A 21,318-nucleotide genomic window follows, 5' to 3' on the forward strand; every position below is an offset into this window, starting at 1 on the left:
CTTCTGGCTTAGTGGAAGCTAGGAAAACTAATACACGATCATACCTACCAAAATGAAAAAGATCCACCCTTTGTTGCTAGAGGAAGGCCCAGACCCAACCCGTTCGCAAATGGCTATCATCTAAAATTGCCAGTCAGACATTTTCAAATCACCATTTCTTGTGCTTCAGTGAAGATGCATGTATCAGCCATTTCAGCTCCACGGTCAAGGTGCTGCTTGTATATGCTTGTGGCAGTAAGATGCTAAGACAAGTTGTGTTACGTGTGTTAGGCAAAGATGTAAAACAGTTCCTCAAGGGTGTCCTGCACCTAAGATGACCTAAAAAGCCATCTCCACACTGAGATATCAGTTGTATCTTAGAAATTCTAACATGACCTCCTTTTGTATTGGCTGCTGCTATTTCCTATATAGGATCCATCTTGGAAAACTGGTTTGTTAGTTGCCATTACATCTGCCAGAATTTCAGAACTACAGGAATTGATGTGCAAAGAGCCCTTTCTCATCTTCTTGAAGAACAGAGTTGCTCTTTACGCTAACCTTTCCTTCATACCCAAAGTAGTTACTGTGATATCCATGAGTCAAGGCCATTCAGCTCCCCCAGAGTCGAGGAGAAGGTTTCTTGTATTCCCTAGATCCGTGTAAGTAGTTGAGATGTTATAGCTGTTCTTTTGACTAAGCGAAGGAAATAAGGAAACCAGGGCAGGGAGAACCGACTTGATGTCCTTCAAGAATGCAACTGCAGTCATAACATGTGGGTTGTCCTGCCTCAGGCAGCCCTCGGTCGGCCAGATTCCAAAGTCTGGTTCCGGCGTCGGCTGGTGTCGCCTCCTCTCCAACGTCACAGCGGCTGGAGTATAAAGGCATCGGCCGACGCCATTTTCTTCAGTCTTTCTTGCCGCGTGGTGCCCGAAGCAGAAGCAGTTCGCAAGTGCCGGTCGGTCAGCTCCTGTATTGTACGATACCGAAGTCATCAAAAAAGCTAAGTACCCCGTTGGGGACCTTTTCTTGCCTCAGCCGATGTCAGAAATTACTGAAAAAGTTAACAATTGTATTTCTTGTGGTAAACAAATACCTCATAAGGATTTCCACTCTTACTGTCTACCTTGCCTGGGCCCAGACCACGACGTCTCGGCCTGTGTAGCCTGTGCTCGCTTCAACAAGTGCAATCTCAGGCGCCGAGCGGAGTTCGCTGAAGATTTTTTCGGCGATAATTTTGCCTACACCATGCCGTCGGAACTTCCGACATCGCAAACTCCCAAAAAGCGAAAAGACCGGGACCGACATCCTCGGCCCGCGTCTACCACCGACTCCACACCAAAACCTAGCGCGAGTGCTCCAGTTCCCTCTGAGACGGTATTTCCACCACTCCGAACCGAAGACACCACATTACCGACGACTCCTATCACAGACATTTCTCCGACGCCAGTGGTAGATTTTCCTCCGGATACCGAAACCGAGGAAATGCCCGAGACCATTGCTGTAGACAAGGTCACTCCTGCACGTGGAGCTGCCAGGCCCCCGATGGCCATGTCTATCAAGGCCTACACTAGGGCTAAGGCAGCCAGCAAAACTAAGCATATTACTTCTAAATCCTTACCTCAGCCGACTCCAGAGACACAAATTATGTCCATGGCTGCTGATTTAGTTTCCATGATTAGAGGTTCACAGGCCCATCCTGAAAGAGGATCCCAGCCGCCTCCTGATAAAAGGCCCCGGGTAGAACCCTCTGACCCTACTCCTTCAGATGAAGATTCTGAGGGCTCTGTCCACTCTGATAGCCAGGAAGAGCTCTTTCAAACCTATGAGGACTCGGATGCAGAAGATTCCATCCCCTCGGCCTCCCCTCCGGAGGATATTTCTTTTGGGGAAGTTCTGCACACCATGAGGGAACATTTCAAGTGGCAGGGCCAGGAATATTCTGATTCTAGGAAACGCCTTAGGACTTTCCTTAAGAAGCCTCAGCACAGGCCCTTGGCTATTCCGCCTGTACTTGATGTTCTGGATGATTTGTACTCTGACTCTAGTGCCAACCCTGATTCTCTCCCTCCTGCTCCAGCCAAGCCAGACAGGTATTACAGGGTCCCAGAAACTCATTCCCATTTATTCAGGGCCCATACTCCTGATTTGGAAACTATTTCACAAGGGCCTAAAGGAGTTCCAGCCTCCACCTCCAAAAATCCTTTGCCCTCCAACAGGGAAGCTAGGTCATTAGAGAGATGGGGTAAAAAGGTTTACACATCCACTACCTTATCTATGAGAGCTTTAAATTGCCTTTTTCATATGTTACAATATCAGGATTTTCTGTTGGAGGATTTACAAAAAACCTTAGCCACTCCTGATCCTTTAGACAGGAAGACCTTGCAGGAAGCTGTACATAACACTCAGCAAGTAAGCAATCACTTCCTGCAGTGTGGATATGATGCACTGGAAGCTTCATGTAGGGCAGCTATGACAGGGGCAGTCATTCGTAGATATGCTTGGTTAAAAGATCAACCTCTACCAGATCATGTAAAAGCAAAACTTCTGGATGCACCTTTGGAGAAGAACAAGCTTTTTGGTGCAAATGCTAAGGATGTGTTAAAGACCATCGAAGAAAAAGCAAAATCAGTTCAGACTGTGAAGGATTTCCTCCAGGTTCAACCCCCCAGATTCAGTAGGAATTGGCCTTCAAAAAACTGGTCTTTTCCTAATCCAGAAAAGTTTCAAAGGGGTAAGAACAGACGTGGCCGAGGAAGAGGCCAATACAGAGGCCCTTACAGGGGACGACAATGGCAGCCAGGAAACTAAAGAAGTGACGCAGGGGTTTCACCTGCCTCACAAGCACAATCTCAATGACTTTCCTCTACTACCGCCTACCAGGGAACAACTAGAAGCTCCCTTGGGCAGGAAATTATCTCTGTTTGCAGAAAACTGGCACAGACTGACAAAGGACAAATGGATTTTGGACATTATAGACCGAGGGTACAGGTTTCATTTTCATACCTTACCAAGAAAACAAGGCATGCCAAACCTACCACAAAATCAGAGGGCAGAGGCTATCAAGCAAATCACTCTGCTTACTCGGATGAAAGCAATAGAAAGAGTTCCACAACAAGAACAAAACCAGGGGTTTTACTCAAGACTGTTCCTTGTTCCAAGGAAAGAATCTCAATGGAGACCAGTACTGGACTTGTCTGCATTAAACACATTTCTCATAGTACCAAAGTTCAAAATGCTGACTCTACAGCAACTCCTTCCCATGTTGGGCAAGGGGTCATGGCTGATTACTCTGGACCTCAAGGAGGCATACCTGCATGTCCCTATCAGACACAGCTGCAGAAGATACCTCAGATTTCTTGCAGGGCCAGAGCATTATCAATTCTCAGCATTGCCATTTGGCTTATCTACTGCGCCCAGAGTATTTACAAAATGCCTGGCTTCAGTAATTGCTCATTGCAGGCTCCAGGGTATACAAATTTACCCGTACCTGGACGACTGCCTCATACAAGCGGACGACAAATTGATGTTGACAAAAAACCTGGATTATGTCATACGATTACTTCAAGCTCTGGGATACACAGTCAACTTCCAAAAGTCAAGACTGCAGCCATCCCAGCAAATAATCTTCTTAGGAGCCAAACTAGACACAGCCTCTCAGGTGGCTTACCTGACAGAAGACAAGCAAGAGAAGTTAACTCGTTATTTCAAAGGTTTAGCAAAACTCACCCAGATGACTGCAAGGAGATTCCTACAGGCCCTGGGTTACATGGCATCTTGCATTCTCCTGGTTCCATTAGCAAGACTACACATGAGAAAGCTTCAATGGTACCTAAAAAGCATTTGGTCTCAGCACAGCAACAACTTGGAGACAATCATTCCACTACTTCCATGCCTACAAAAGGAATTCCTATGGTGGGCCTCGGTGAGCCAGGCAAACACAGGTATGTCATTCAAAAAACCTCAGATAACACAGACCATGACTACAGACGCCTCAGACCTTGGATGGGGGGCGCACATGGAAGGCAGGTGTATACAAGGACAATGGTCTCCAAAGGAAACACATCTGCATATAAACCAAAAGGAAATGCTGGCAGTAATGCATGCCATCGAGGCCTTTCAACTCCAACTCCAGCAAGGCCATTTACTGATACGGACAGACAACACCACTGTGATGTGGTACATAAACAAGCAAGGGGGCACCCACTCTTACCCCCTATGCAGACTGACAATGCAGCTTTGGGAGAAATCACTGAACCTAAACATCCATTTACAATCCCGGTTTGTTCCAGGAAAGGACAACGTGTTGGCGGACAGCCTAAGCAGGAATTTCACAGATCCACACGAGTGGAGGTTACATCCGAAGGCCTTCAGACAACTTACTTCGACATGGGGCAAGCCAGAAGTGGACCTGTTTGCCTCTCACCTCAACCATCTTCTACCAAAATTCTGCACAAGGACATACCATCCAAAAGCTTGGAAAACAGATGCCCTCTCATTCAACTGGAACTCCATAGCAATCTATGCATTCCCACCTCTGCCACTGATGACCTCAGTATTACTAAAGATCAAAGCAGAGAAACCCAAGGGAATCATAATAGCTCCGGACTGGCCAAGACAACACTGGTACCCACTACTACGGAGCATATGTCAAACCAGGAGGTGGGCCCTTCCTCAGTGGCCTCTACTTTTGACTCAACAAAACTTCGAAACACTGCATCCAAATCTTCAGACACTACACTTAACAGCCTGGGAGATCCCATAAATAACTTCAGCTTATCTCTCTCCAAGGAAGTTCAGCGGATACTAACAGAGGCTCGAAGACCATCCACCAGAAAGGTTTACTTAGCAAAGTGGAAAAGATTCAGCAATTGGAATACCAGCAAGGGACTTGATGCATCATTATTGAACATCCCAATCATCTTGGAATATTTGGCAGATATGCTAAAGAACGGCCTCTCATATTCTTCCATAAAGATACATGCATCTGCTATTTCAGCTAGATACAACACTGATCCTCCGTTTTTTTCTCACCCCTTACTAAGGCAATTCCTCAGGGGAATCAAGAACATCAAGCCACCAAGAAAGGCCCCAGTGCCAGCCTGGGACCTCAATTTTGTTTTAGAAAAACTGACTCTACCCCCATTTGAGCCAGCAGCTTCAGTGGACTTGCAATTTCTCTCATGGAAGACAGCCTTCCTGCTGGCAATCACCTCAGCAAGAAGGGTTTCGGAGCTACAGGCCCTAATGGCAATACCACCCTTCATTATTTTTCACAGAGACAGGGTTTCATTAAGGACCAACCCTACTTTTATGCCAAAGGTGGTATCTAGGGTTTCTTTAAATCAAGCCATCCATCTCCCTGCTTTCTTCCCCAATCCTGAGAATAAGGGGGAAAGACTGTTGCATACCTTGGACATTCACAGACAACTTCGATACTACCTGGACAGAACCAAGGCCAGTAGGAAGTCTGAACAACTTTTTGTAGCTTACGCCCCTGCAGTCCAAGGAAAAGCAATTTCAAAACAGACTATTTCTAAATGGATTGGACATTGCATCAGATTCTGTTACTCCTTTCATGGAAAGACTGTTCCAGCCAGTGTCAGACCACATTCCACCAGAGCTACAGCCACCTCTACAGCATTCTTAAGAGGGGTGCCTACCAAGGACATTCTAGAAGCTGCTACATGGAGCTCCGTGCATACATTCTCCAAACACTACAATCTCCCTCTATATTCCAGATCCAGAGCAGGCTTTGCTTCGGCAGTCCTGCAGGGTTTGATTGCCACATCATCCCTTTCCTAGAGCATACCTCCTCCCCCAGCTAAGCTATGGTATTCTACCCACATGTTATGACTGCAGTTGCATTCTTGAAGGACATAGTACAGTTTTGTACCTACCACAAATGTAGATGTCTGATAGACATGCAACTGCAGTCGGATTTTCCCTCCCTCCATACCCCTCTATGCCTAGGGTCCACTCCTATCCCTGTTATTCTTAGCTGGGGATATCTGTTATGGTGTATTTGTTTTATTGCTCATTTATTTGTTTGGAATCCTGTTTTTGTCTTCCAATTTGATTACAGCCTTCCTTGGAGGGCACCTGGCATCTGGGGCAAGAAACACTGAAGAAAATGGCGTCGGCCGATGCCTTTATACTTCAGCCGCTGTGACGTCGGAGAGGAGGTGACACCAGCCGACGCCGGACCCAGACTTTGGAATCTGGCTGACCGAGGGCTGCCTGAGGCAGGACAACCCACGTTATGACTGCAGTTGCATGTCTATCGGACATCTACATTTATGTTAGGTACAAAACTGTACTTTTCTAAGCAACCAATTTCTAAATAGATTTCTCATTGTACCTTTTTATGATGTTTTACTCAATGGCAGTACTGTTATAGGTCAAATGAGGTCGCATTCTCTAAGAGCCAGAGCAACCACCACGGCTTTTCTAAGATTTCTAGGATCAACACTCAGTCCATTTTGAAAGCAGTTTTTTGGTCATCAGTTCTCACTTTTTCAAAATGTTATAACTCTGATATCTTCTTCAGGGCAAGAGTTTGCCACAGCCATCTTATGGGACCCTGCTACCAACTTGTTCTCAGGTTCAACTACCTGAAGGTTAATAAGCTTTAGGAAGCTTTCAGAGAAGTTATTACTACTACAACATTGGGCAATATGATGAACATACTGCAGCTGTATTTGTCACATAGGGTAATTGTAGCACTTTGAGTTAGTCTACTGTTACAGTAGTATTTCATGATGTTCCTTTAAGTTTTGGGTGTTTATCCCCCATTTGTAGTCTTTAGCCTCTCCCTCTTCTTTTTTTAACCATATATTCCCCTTCCTCCCCAGATTGAACAAATGTATGAAGAGGCAGTTTAGTATGTCCTTTCTGGTTGAGAGACCTGGTTAGGGGTCTACTTCTTGTAGGCATCCTTTCATGCTTTAATCTCCAACCTCACCATTAATGAGAACTAGGACAAGAAAGAACTATAGATGGCACAGTCGGATGGCCAAGTATATTACTGATGTGCTGGCAGTTAGGTGAGAGGACATTCACTTGGCCTGGAAGGGGGAAGGATACGAAGCTCTGGAAGTCAAGCCAGATGTCCATCCTTCAGCAGAAGTTTCAAGAAGTTGTCTGCTTCAGCAGTGGGATATATTCAAACATGAGCAGTAATGGCAGGTCTACTTCATGGTGAGTTCTCACACAACTCTGCTTTTACCTCCTTTGGTCCAGAGAAGCAACCATTTCCAAGTGGATTACTAGCTACATTGCTGCTTAACTTCAGGTAGCTCTTTGCTTATTGGAAAATGTGGTCAGAAGCCATTTCATCAGACACATGTCTGCCTCCAGTGTTTAATTCTGTATTTTCATCTTTGCAAGCAATTGTTTTCTAGTCTTTTTATCATCACTTTACGTGTTTACCAAGTATTTTTGCCTTGACTTCATCTCTAAGAATCAGTCCTCCTTCGGTGCATCTGTAATTCAGGATATCTTTCTGAACCTTTGGCTGGTCTCTTTCCTTTGACATGGTTGGACTTGCTGTCTTGTGTTCTGCTCATTGGATTATTCATCAAGGAAAAATCATTGATGTTGGAAGTATCATACTCTTACTATTTTAGTTGCTGTATGAGGTGACCCTTAAATACTGTTTTTGTTGTCTTACTGTGTTTGGACAGCCCTTCCATCCAGCATTAGTTGTTGGTGTTCCCTGTAGCCAGTTGTGTGGTGCTTACTTTTTAACAGTAGAGGTGTTACATTTTCTGTCATTTTGATTAGTGAAATGGATGAACCCATCTGCTAACCTACCAAACAGTGTCTCCCTATTGATCAGATGGTATATATAATAAGAGCACATTTGTCATTTGTATTCGTTACCTGGTTATGTTAATTTGGTTAGATTGTTTATCGTATCATCCAAGGCTTTTGAGAGCATTGTAATGGATATGTTTTTAACAGTTTAACACTGATTTATGATTACTTCTTTATTAACAAAAAAGGAGGATGATGATGCAGATGATGAAGAGGAAGATGAGGATGAAGATGCTGAAGCTGAAACTAGTGAGAAAGATGACCAAGACTCTGAAGAAGGTAATTTTTATATTATTTTACCTGCTTGCTGTTTCCGTTAATGTGTTCTGGTTGGAAATATACTAATCAAGTATGTTCATGCCGATATCATAAGCTCATTATCTTCCAGGAGGTACATGCAATAAAATGTCCTATTTATCTGTGACTTTGAATATCAAGGGCTTGTCTTTAATCTGTGTGTTGCAAAACGTTTGTAATTTCAGAAAAAATGTTTATTTTCTTACTGTACCAGACAAGTGCACAATGTTTACTAATAATGTTTTTTTCCTTTTCACTTTCTTTGCTGTAATGTATGTTTGTTGTTCACTGTTGCATCCCTTCTCTGTGGGATACTCTGCCAGTAGGTAGGCCAAATGTTGGCTTGACTTCCACATTTTTAACTCCCTCAACTACCTCCAGTGCTTTGGTCAGCTCCCTCAGATGAAAGGACATTGGTGTTGAAATAGGAGCATCCGTCAGTGCCATTTTCTGGTCTTTATTGCCACAGCAATTGTATGGTTGCATGAATCTTGAGCATTTTCAGTTTACTGCTTCCACAGGAAAGACTACTACCCCAAAGGAGAATTTATTTTGCCCTTTTGTAACATTATTTATAGCTTTTTCTAATGTCTAATGGTGATTTGTATTTAAAAATGGTTGTTAAAAAAATGACAGTAGATTGTGTGAAGCATTGTCATATTAGGACTTCTATTCCTGGTACAGGTCCACACTGGGCTATTTTTACCCTGAGGACAATTCAAAGGAGAGCTAAATCTCTTTGGGAGTTTGCAAATCAGTAGAGGTACTGTTCCACCAAGATGGAATTGGTCGTCTCTAGGAGCCTTCCTTCAAAGTGTAAGCTTATCGAAAATTGACCTGAAGAGAAGTGATGGGAGAATGAGGATAGTCCGTTGGACACTGGACCATTTCCCTGCTTCTGGCAACAGTAAACTCAGTGAAGCATTTTTGCAGCTCCTGGCTCCAAAATCTTTTTTAGCCAACGGCATCTAGGTGTGACTGCTTATCAGGACACCTCACTTTTTTTGGCTGTTGGCACGTCCTTCTGAGTTAAAGACATCAAGACATCATCAGGAGGATGGTTGCTTATCACAAGGGGGCAAGTTCTGAGGGAGGGAAAATGAGCATGCTTGTGTGTTCTCCTTGTGACATCACTCTCTATATTGTCATAGGTTCTTGTCCATTCATTGTGTACAGCTACTTCTGGACAAAGATGCTGAATGGTAGAGAGATAACAGTTGTAACCATATGTTCCATCAAAGTGAGTCTTTGTAGATCAGTTAATATAGTAAAAATGTATTTACTTTTATGTTCACATTCTGTATTTAAATTGCTGTACACACACAATTTCAGGGTAATCTCAGTGATCCAAATAAAACAAAGCTAAGTAATCACCAAGAACGTAGTATTTAATGAAGCTTTCGGGCTCACATCCCTTCATCAGCATACATAATCACATCTAAAAGTTCTTTATATAGAGGGTCATTTAAAAAACACATGATCAGAACCAGCCTATAAAAATATATCTAAACAATTACATCATTAGATAATTTAAAAGCATATAATCAACCATTTATATTTGAAATTTCTATAAAACTTTAAAAATGACAGAATTTTACTAAACATAACTATCATCTAAAAAGCAGTATAATAGCATACATACACATATATTTAGCATATATTAATCTTATTTTATTTTATTTCTAACTGCTTTCTGACTAAAACAGGCTTTATACTGACTGCACTGTTAAGACCTGGATTCGAATCTGCCTGTAATCTAATTATCCAGTCTAATTCTTTTAACTCTATAGCATTATTGATGGTTGATTATATGCTTTTAAATTATCTAATGATGTAATTGTTTAGATATATTTTTATAGGCTGGTTCTGATCATGTGTTTTTTAAATGACCCGCTATATAAAGAACTTTTAGATGTGATTATGTATGCTGATGAAGGGATGTGAGCCCGAAAGCTTCATTAAATACTACGTTCTTGGTGATTACTTAGCTTTGTTTTATTTGGATATTTGGCAGTGAAGTGTTTTCTTAATCTCAGTGATCACCAGGTTTAAATTTCAATAATTCAAAAAGTAAAGCAAAGGTTTGTAGCCTCCCATATCAAATCTGTGATTTAGCCACTAATAACATTCTTTGAGATGCAAGATAATTGAGTTGTTTTAGAGAACCATTTATGTATCTCTCATAAAGATGTGGATACATGTATTTAATAAATGTGTTTATATAGAGCTGTGGTAGTAGTAAAGATTTTGCAGTAGAGCTTATTGAAGTAAGAACAACGTGCAGTTAGACATTTTTAGCTCACAAATTGTAACATACAAGTTTTCTTGAGCTTTGCGTATTTTGTTTATACATGCATGGTATTTTTGTTTTGTTTGATTAGTTTGTGTCTTTGTTGCATAACTTGCCAATTTGTTTTTTTACTGCTGTTCATAGCCTGCCATTGTTGTACACACTACATTAGTTATTGTTTGGATAAATGGTCTTGGGTTGAATGCAGGTCTTCTCTTACAATACTTGGGTAGAGATCATCCCATGACCATATTTCTGTTTTTCTTCTTCCCTTTTTGTTTCTGTGCCTTCCATCAAATCTCTCCCCTGTCATCTCAGCCCATTTTTTGCCCTGACCTTGGTATTCCGTAGTGATGGCAAGATTTGAAGGAAGGGGACGTCATACTTACAGCCATGGAGTTGGTTTCTTCCTTTGTTGGCATCACAGCGACAAGGGCAAATTTGTATGGCTCTAACTCCCACTCCTGGTGGCCTGTGGCTGTTTGCATCACTCCAGGGGATTTCTTCACCCTCCCTCAATGTGTGCATGCCCCCAGACACACACCGCATGAGGTCTACCATCACTGGCTTCAGGTTACCAAGTTCTTAAATGATCATCATACCCTGGTGCCATGTCTCTGCATGCATGGGAGCTTGGTTGGCTAACCTAGACCACCAATTGTCTCCCCTAGGATGGGATAAGTCAACATAAGCAACTCAGTCTTATGGTGTCCAAGTCTGTTCTTCCAAGACCTAAGCTGCTGTTTGAGCCCCATTCATCTGGATCATGTTCAGGATTTTATCATTATTTGATTTAGAGCTAAGCTGCAGTGACCACTTTTTTTTTTTTTCTTGTTGAATGCAGATTGCATCCTGCTATGTTAATGTATGTAAGTACTGCTATAATGTATGCGTATAGTATGGGACACGTCTATTTCAAGAGTTTAGTAGGATGTATTTTTTAAAGTTTATAGCATAATTGCCTAATCCCCCCCCCCCCCCAGTGTGTAGGGCCTTCTGGAATTAAAGGTAATAGAAGTGGTACAGTTGAGATAGCAAAACAGAAGGTTTTGCTCCAGACTTGTTCTAGTCCTCAGGGCGTTCACCTTCATCACTGAATGCTTCTAAAGTGTCAAGTCTTCCGTATTTAAAAATTAAATGTAACCCTTTCCAAGAGTCTTGTAGAAAAACTGAAGCATTTGGGAAAACAATTGCTCTGAATACTTCTGGAAGGGAGGCATCAGCCATGGAATATCTGTATGCTCGGGAGGCATCAGCCATGGAATATCTGTATGCTCTGGGATGCATAGCGTCCACCATTGTGATAGTACTTCTGGCCAGATAAATATAGAATTAAATTTCCCAGTCCCTGGAAGAAGCGATTCCGTTGTTACCTTGCATAGCCAAAGAGGTAAACTGGTGGTACACCCAAATGAGGCTGTGTGTGAGCTCTTTTCTTTCAAGAACCTCCAACCAGGCATTAACTATAGGTGCTTCAGATATAGCCTAGGAAGCTTACACACAAAATTCAGAAGTCCAAGAATTGTAGAATGTAACCCAAAGGAAGAAGCATATAAATGTGCAAGATAGATAATTGCCTTGACTCAGGTTCATAAGGTTTTACACCAGTATGGTCAGGGATGCCCTTCAGTTAGTTACAGTGGTCATGTAGTTTATCAACAAGATGGTAGGGCATAATCTTTTACCATTTGTTGGCTATATACAGGTCCCTAGAACTCAGTTCTGCAGTTGCAGATGACCCTTAAGACAGTTTACATCTACTCATATCAGAATACAGTGGTCGGTTGAAGGCAGACCCACATGATTGAATGTGACACTAGAATGTCTTCTTCCAGCTAGTTCATAGGTGGGGTGTCTCAGCGACAGAACTGTTTTGTATCCCCAAATATGCAGTTGAAAAAGTTCTGCTCAAGCACCCAGCAAGGGGGAATTGGTCACTAGATGCCCTGTCCATGTGATGGACAGGTATATTCCTGCATGCATTACCACCAATTTTTCTGCTCCCCTTGGTGTTTTACTGTTTTGAAACGAGCTTTAATAGTAAAAGATGTTCTTTCCCTAGCCAGAAAAGACCAGACATGTAGAGATCTTTGTATGGTATCTTTTCATCCACAATAATACTTTCCTTTTCTCCTGAACATAAATTCTCACAAAAAAAGATGCACCTTTTCTCACAAAAAATGGAAGGTTGTCCTCAGTAGGGTACTTATCTGCACATTTGTTATAACCTACTAACTTATAGCGGTAAACAAGACTTGCTGGTTGCTTTGATGGCAGGAAAATTCTAGAGATGTTCTTCATCTCACATTGCTGCAGTCCTTACATATGGGTAGTCCGCTGTCCTCGGTCGGCCCGAATACCAAAGTATTAGGCTGACGTCGGTCAAGGCGCTCAAAACTGACATCAGGACGTCAGGGTACAAAAGCGCATGACCGATGTCATTTCCTCAGTCTTTTTTGCCGCATGGTCCGATGCAGAAGCAGCGTTGCAAGTGCCGTTCGGCGTTCTGAAATTTTTCGAATTCGGAGTTTCAGACCGAATCCAAGTTGGCTAAGTACCCCGTTGGGGATTATTTTGGTTTTTTCTTGCCTCAGTGTTTTACCGGATGTCAGAAAAAGTGAATAACTGTATGTCTTGTGGGAAACAAATACCGCATAGGGATTATCATTCTTTGTGTATTCCTTGTTTGGGGCCTGAGCACGACGTTGTTGGGTGTCGCTTTTGTGCTAGGTTCAATAAACGCACTATTAAGCGAAGGTTAGATTGTGCTAGGCTGGTCTTTGGGAAGCGGTGCAATTATAATATGCCGTCGGATTCTCCGGCGCCTGCTTCTGCGAAGAAGCGCAAAGACAAAGCAGTTAAACCCAGGCAAGATGAGTCATCCGTTCCGGACGCCGGCTCTTTAGAGGCTTCAGTGGAACCGGTGGTTCCGACGGAGACTTCTCTGGAGTCTCAGGGGGAGACTTTGATTTTGCAGGAGGTAGTCTCTCAGGAGGCAGGTCAGGCTGAAGGGGCTTCTCAAGTTACTGTACTCCCCTCCCTTCCTAGGGTGGTTAGGCCTTCTCCTTCGGCTTCCAAGACTTCTCCCAGAGGCAGGCCAGTTTTAGCTCCTGTTGGGGTCACTCCTAGTTCAGCAGGGTCTGTGCCTAAGAAGCACATGCTTAAAATGGCAGAAGATTTGATTACTCTGATTAGAGGTTCTATGCCCCCTCCTGATAAGAGGCCTAGGGTGGAGCCAGAGTTGGGAAGTTTTGAACAGGCTTCGGATGTTTCAGAGTCTTCGGCTGAAGACTTGCAGGAGTACTCTCCTTATTCTGATTCTGATGCAGATGATTCCACTCCTTCTGCTTCGCCTCCAGAGGATTTTTCTTTTTCAGAGACACTTCATTCGATGAGGGAACATTTTAAGTGGGAAGGTCAGGACTTCTCTGATTCTAGGAAAAGGCTTAGGGAGTTTTTGCTGTTACCCCAGCATAGGCCTTTGGCTATACCCCCTGTTCTGGATGTTGTGGAAGATGTGTTTGCAGAGGCTTCACTTAATCCTGATTCTCTGCCGCCTGCTCCTGTTAAGCCGGATAGGTATTACAGGGTGCCTGAGGCTCACAAATATCTTTATAAGAGTCCTAGGTCGGACCCAGAAACTATTAGTCAGGGACCTAGGGGTGTCAAGGCCTCTATTGTAAAAAATCCGGTTCCTCTAGATAAAGAAGCCAGAGCTTTGGATAGATGGGGAAAGAAGGTCTATACATCTTCTACCTTAGCTATGAGGGCTTTGAATTGCCAGTTTCATATGTTGAGATATCAAAACTTTCTTCTTTCTCAATTGAAGTCTAAGGTGGATGCTCTGGCGGAAGGCATTGAGTGTAAAGAATTGCAAGATTTGGTGCATGTCTCTGAACAGGTGGGTAAGCATTCATTACAGTGTGGTTTTGATGCTGTGCAGGCCTCATCTAGGGTGGCTGCCACTGGCTCAGTTCTTCGCAGGCATGCCTGGTTGAAGGATCAGAATTTATCTGACCATGTTAAGACAAGGATTTTGGATGCTCCTTTGCAGTCTGATGTGTTGTTTGGTTCACCTGTGGAGTCAGTCTTGAAGAAAATGGAAGACAAGGCTAAGTCTATGCAGACTGTTAAAAGATTTTTTGCAAGTTCAGCCTCCGAAGTTTAGTAGGAATTGGCCTGCTAAGGGGTGGACGTATCCTTCTTATGATTCTCAGTCTAGGGGTAGATCTAGACGTGGTAGGGGCAGAGCTCAGAGTTCTTTCAGGCCTAGAACAGGGAGTTCCCCTGCACAATCTTGGTGAGGGCAGGGGCCAGTCCTTTCGTAAACAGGCCCAATGACCTACTTTTTCAGCTGCCAGATCCTTCTTGCCTGGCAGCACCTTTGGGAGGAAGGTTAGCACTCTTCAAGGAAAATTGGATGTTGGTTACCCAAGACAAATGGGTATTGGATATCATACACCAGGGTTACAAGTTTTATTTCCATACCTTGCCTCCTTTCAAAGGCATGCCGGACGTTCCTCCTCAGCAAAGACTAGAGGCTCGCAAACAAATTTCTCTACTACTTCAAATAGGGGCCATACAACAGGTCCCTCTGCCAGAAGTGGGCCTAGGATTTTATTCTCGCCTGTTTCTAGTACCAAAGAAAGGAAACACGTGGAGACCAATTTTGGATTTATCCATCCTCAACACATATCTGGACATTCCCAAGTTCAAAATGTTAACGTTACAACAGCTTTTACCTCTGCTTGGCAAAGATCACTGGATGGTGACCCTGGATCTCAAGGAGGCTTACCTTCATGTTCCTATCAGGCCCAGTTGCAGGAAGTATCTGCGTTTGGCTGGGACTTCACATTATCAGTTCTCTGCATTGCCCTTTGGCTTATCTACTGCGCCCAGAGTGTTCACGAAGGTTCTGGCTCCAGTGGTAGCTTTTCAGGCTAAGAGGAATACAGATCTATCCTTATTTGGACGATTGCCTGATACTGGCCCAAGGAAAGGACGAACTTCTTCATCATTTACAGTTTGTGATGGCAGTGTTAAGATGCCTGGGGTATTCTGTGAACGAAATAAAGTCCAGTCTAGTACCCTCTCAGGACATGTGCTTTCTGGGTGTGAGACTGAATACAGCATCCCAGATGGCCTTTTTGACCCCGGACAAACAAAAGAATCTTTCTCTTTACTTCCATCAGTTGTCTCATCAGTCCAGGCTTGACTGCAAGGACAGTCCTTCAAGCCTTGGGGTTCATGGCATCTTGTATTCTGGTACTTCCCAATGCCAAACTGCATATGAGGAAGCTACAATGGTATCTCAAGAATGTATGGACACAGCACTGCCAAGATTTGGACACTGTCATTCAAATAATACCTTGCATTCAAAAGGAATTTTTGTGGTGGGCTCAGGAATGTCACCTAAACAAGGGTCTCTCTGTGGCCCGGCCAGAGGCGAGTCAGATTTTAACGACAGATGCCTCAGACAAAGCTTGGGGAGCTCATCTAAATGGAAAATGGGTACAAGACACGTGGCCTGCCAGACTTCAACATCTACATATCAACTTGAAGGAGATGTTAGCAGTCCAATTTGCATTGATAGCTTTCAAGGATTTACTTCTTCCAGGGCAGGTGTTGATTCAAACAGACAACACAACTGTCATGTGGTACATCAACAAGCAAGGGGGAACGCATTCTTATCCTCTATGCAGACAAGCAATGATTTTGTGGGAGACTGCTCTCTGTTTACAGCTAAATATTCAGGCAAGGTTTCTGCCAGGAGCACAGAACTCCTTAGCAGATGTGTTGAGCAGACAAATTATGGATCCCCACGAGTGGAAATTGGATCCTCATGTATTTCAGAGATTGACAGTGTTATGGGGAACTCCAGACATAGATCTGTTCGCTTCTCCACTAAATTACCAGCTGCCAAAGTTTTGCACAAAAAGGTTTCATCCCTCGGCCTGGAAAGTGGATGCTCTCTCATTCAATTGGAGCAATCTTCACGTGTATGCTTTTCCACCTCTGCCTCTCCTCCCAAAGGTACTGCTGAAGGTCAGACAGGACAAGCCAAACATGATTTTAATAGCTCCAGATTGGCCTCGACAGCACTGGTACCCATTACTGAGAAGTCTGGTACAGGAGCCTCCATGGCCTTTGCCTTCGATTCCTCACCTGCTGTCTCAGGAGAACAGTCATTTACTCAATGTCAAACTTCATTCTCTACATCTGACAGCCTGGCATATTCTGTTTTAAACCCTGGAGGGTCTCAGCTTCCACAACAAGTTTTGAATGTTATTTTGGAGGCCAGAAGGCCTAGTACAAGGAAAGTTTACGCAGATAAATGGAGGAGATTTTTATTTTGGAGTACTGCAAAGGATTTTGATGTTTCTAAACCTAATTTAAGTGTTGCTTCAATACCTTACTGAGTTATTGGACAAAGGTTTGTCCTTCTCCTCTATAAAGGTTCATGCTGCAGCAATTTCTGCTCACTATGACTGTGACCCACCATTATTTTCTCAGCCTTTGTTTAAGCAATTCCTTAGAGGGGCAAAAAATATAAGACCCCCACGTAGAGCTCCTACTCCTGCTTGGGATCTCAATTTTGTGTTGGAGAAACTCACTCTACAACCTTTTCAGCCTGCAGCATCGGCAGAGTTGAAATATTTATCTTGGAAGACTGCTTTTGTGTTGGCCATTACCGGTGGCAGAAGGGTTTCTGAATTACAGGCCCTTATGGCAGTTGAGCCTTTCTTAATTTTCCACAAGGACAGGGTGTCTTTGCGTACTAACCCTTCTTTTATGCCTAAAGTGGTTTCTAGTGTGGCTTTAAACCAAACTATTCATTTGCCTACTTTTTATGCAAACCCCCAAAATAAAGGGGAAAGGATTTTGCACACTTTGGATATACACAGACAGTTGCGATATTATTTGAGCAGAACTAAAGGGTTCAGGCAGTCTCAGCAGTTGTTTGTTTCTTTTGCTTTGGGTTCTCAGGGCAAACCTGTTTCAAAACAAACTATTTCTAAGTGGATTGGGTTTTGTATTGCTTTCTGTTATTCCCATCATGGTAAGGAGATTCCAGCTGGGATTAGGCCTCATTCCACTAGGGCTACTGCCACTTCTACAGCCTTTTTAACGGGGTGGCTACTAAAGATATTTTGGAAGCAGCTACTTGGAGTTCAGTGCATACTTTCTCTAAGCATTACCACCTTCCACTTTACTCTAAATCTAGGGCTGGATTTGCAACTGCAATTTTGCAAGGCATGTTGGCAGCTCCTAATTCCTTATAGTTTTGCCATCCTCCCTTACCTCTGCTTTGGGATTCTACCCATATGTAAGGACTGCAGCAATGTGAGATGAAGAACATAGTACAGTTTTGTACCTACCATAAATGTAGATGTTCAAGATCCACATTGCTGCAGTCCAATTACTCCCTCCTTCCCTCTGTTGTTGAAGGTGGTGGTGTGGTTTGTGTTGTACATAGTGTAAATATGGTTAGTGCACGGGTGGTTGGGTAGGTTTTGCTGGTTTTTGGCTTTGGCCTTTCTTGTTAGGGCCTTCTGACATCTGGGGCAAGAAAAGACTGAGGAAATGACGTCGGTCATGCGCTTTTGTACCCTGACGTCCTGATGTCAGTTTTAAGCGCCTTGACCGACGTCAGCCTAATACTTTGGTATTCGGGCCGACCGAGGACAGCGGACTACCCATATGTAAGGACTGCAGCAATGTGGATCTTCGAACATCTACATTTATGGTAGGTACAAAACTGTACTTTTTGGTGCCAGTATGTTTTTATTACAACTTGTTATTGAGCTCTTAATGGTCATATGGGAGCGTGGAAGGGACCCTAAAGCTTTGGGAAGCTGGAAGGATATTTAGTCCTTGGAAGGGATATGTCTTGTATAGCTTAGCCTACTGAAACAGTGATCTGTTTGAATATCTGTTATAGAAAGTTTGCATACACAGCTGTATTTCCTTCCTCTTCATGGAGGTGTCCATCAGGAAGTGTGTCCTACCTTTGCTAGTGGAACTTCTAACTCAGGATGAGAGCCCTCTTACACTCCAGCCTAGAAACTGTGCATTTCACACTTTGCATGATCTGACCCTTTTGTTCTTTAAGGACCAACTCACAAGAACACACTGAATGTACTTAGAGGATGGAACACTAACCACAAGGAAGTTCTACATATCTAAATGTTAGAGGCTTTTCCTTGTGCTGTAGTGGAAAAAATCAAGAAACACTGTAGTTCATAGGTGTATACTAGGCTAATAACCACTAGGGCTCTTAAAACCCTAGCTGTGCTACCCAAAAGTGACCCACAAATTTGATTTATATAAACGATTTAGTTGAATGCCTTTGTCCATCATAGACATAGGAGCCAGACCGGGGTGAATTTCTGATTACCCATCTATTGGTCCAGCTTGTTCTTAAATAGGGATAGCAAGGAACTCTGCTCCATATGGTGGAGAGCATGTTCATACAATACAGAAGTCTTTTAATCTAGTAGTTCTGATGCTGTTTGTTTTTTTGATGTGCAAAAGATTCATCAGACTCCAGGGATGCTTTGTATGCCAGACAAAGATCATCTCTCAGATACTGCATAAAGAGAGAGGGCTTTGAGGCAGTCAGCGTAGGACATTGCATTTAGTCCCTGTATTCTTTTTATAAGGAAATGTTGTGGAAGTTCCATTTGCTGCATGTGTCTGGTCAAGTACATACTGTGGGGGATATTATTTTCTATGATGGGTCTGATGAGGGCTTATTACAGTGATATGATGACTTATCTGGACCTAGATGCCCTTGTTTGTAAGTTGAGCAACATAGAAGGATTTTCTTACTACCTTGGACACATGTTGATCAAAGGTTCGGTTGCTATCTGCACATGTTCCCATATCCCTGACCAGTGAATCAACTTTAAGGGTATTTTATTGATGTTGTAGTTATTTGGGTTGGCAGACTTCCCATAAGGTACTATAATGCATTTCTTGGTATTGAGTTTTAAGCCATGTTTTTGGCACCAAGCGTTTGTATTAGACTTTCCTGAAAGGTGTTCTCATCTAGGGAGGATTCACTGACATCTCCCAGATTGCAATCATCTGTGAACTTGGTAGCCAGAGGCCTTTGACATTGGCTTTGACATCCAAGAAGTAAATGCCAAAGAGGAGTGGGCCTAGCACAAAGTCCTATGGGACTCCATTGGTGACCAGCCTCTTTGTGGAGGTGGCCTCACCGATTCTAACCTCCTGTGTATTATCAGTGATCCAGCTTGCTGTGTAGCGCATTATAAAAGGGTTTATACCTAGTTTTGTAAGTTTGTTGACAATGTCCAAGTGGGGTATTGTATCATATGCCTTAGCCAGATCTAGGTAAGCAATATGCACAGTTTTCCCCTCATCCATTGCCTTAACAACCTTTTCAAAGAAGTCCACCAGATTCAGTAAGCATTACCTTCCATGATAGAGCTAAACTGGGATGGGTCCAGTGTTTGGAGGTCTCCTATGTCCTTGATGAAAATTTTCTTGATAATTCTTTCTATGGCTTTGCAAATAAGACTAGTCAGACTACGGAGTCTGTAGATTCCAGGATCTGCTGAAGATTCTGCCACATGAAGGAGGTATACGGCTACAGTCTTCCACTGACATGCACAAAGCCTGTTTTAAGATTATTGTTGAATTATTATAGGAAACCACACTCACTACAATTCCAGTCTCACATAGACCTACCACGACAACAAACCAAACACATAAACATACTCGGAGGCTCTAAATAAAAATCTGCCTAAGCAGCAGAGACCTCCAAAGCAGACACCCAAGCAACCGCTACCCCAAAACAAAACACGTGCAACACATAGCTCACAAAGCAAGTGTGCCGAACAGTCACAGCCCTTAAGGCTAAACAACACACCTGATACACTTCTAATAGGTGACTCTATCGTCAGGCACACTGACGTCCCGCTCACCAGGCTGAACAAGGAGAAGGTCACGGTGAGCTGCCTGTCTGGCGCTAGGATCCGCCACAACACAAGCACTCAGGTCACTCCAAGGCAAGTACAAATATGACTCTGTCATTGTCCATGCTGGTGTGAATGACCTGAGACGTACCTCCCTGGACTACATGAAAAGAGACATAGAGGAGCTCTCTGAGCATGTAGCCCAGGCCGGTATGACCCTGACCTTGAGTAGCATCTTACCCTCACCAAGAGTGATGCCACAATATGAAGACAAGATGATCAATTTCAACAATTGGCTTAAGTGTTGGTGTCATTCAAAGGGGATCCAATGCCTGTCAGCCTGGGATGACATGCTCGACAAGCCACGATGCTTCGCTAGGGACGGCTTGCACCTGTCACCCCTGGGCTTTCGGATATTGGCAAAGGCTCTTGCTACCCCCATAGTGCCTTTTTTAGGCAAGGCTCAAAAGACAAACCCACCTCCATAGGTATCACAAGGGATAAGAAACTAAGAGTAATGCTACTCAACGCCAGAAGTCTAAACCTCAAGATGCACGCACTCAAAACTCTCCTTAGCATGGAGAACATCGATATCTGTGTAGTAACAGAAACCCAGAAACCTGGTTCAAGGCTCCCGAGAGCACCCCAGCACTACCAGGTTATACCTCATACCATGCTTTTCGGCCCCAAAACTTGGACCGAACCACAAAAGGAGGGGGAGTATCAATATTCGTCAAAGATGCCCACACCTCCAGGTTGGTGGCACAGCACGAAGCATCAGAGACTATCCATGTGCAAGTAAATGTGGGTAAAACTGCCTTCCAGTTTATAGCCTGCTACAGACCACCCTCCCAAACACAGGAACCCCACTCGGCCTTCCTGAGAACACTGGAAAATATGAAGGTCTCTCCAAACACCATTATATTGGGTGACTTCAACTACCCAAACATAGACTGGGAGCATTACTCTAGCTCCAACACCCTAGCCCAAAGG

The 21,318-nt window shown here is 43.5% G+C and overlaps 1 protein-coding gene across 1 annotated transcript in view; it reads left to right on the forward strand.

Moving 5' to 3' along the window:
- Nucleotides 1-21,318, forward strand: part of SETD1B (SET domain containing 1B, histone lysine methyltransferase) — a 1,665,584-nt gene that overhangs the window by 1,103,373 nt on the left and 540,893 nt on the right. The window contains exon 14 of the mRNA XM_044068611.1: nucleotides 7,983-8,073. Coding sequence (XP_043924546.1) covers nucleotides 7,983-8,073 — 91 coding nt within the window. The remainder of the gene's footprint in view (nucleotides 1-7,982; nucleotides 8,074-21,318) is intronic.

The sequence above is a fragment of the Protopterus annectens genome, chromosome 4.part0 (assembly GCF_019279795.1).
Source record: "Protopterus annectens isolate FY-2018-M chromosome 4.part0, PAN1.0, whole genome shotgun sequence".
In the NCBI taxonomy this organism is placed as follows: domain Eukaryota; kingdom Metazoa; phylum Chordata; order Ceratodontiformes; family Protopteridae; genus Protopterus; species Protopterus annectens.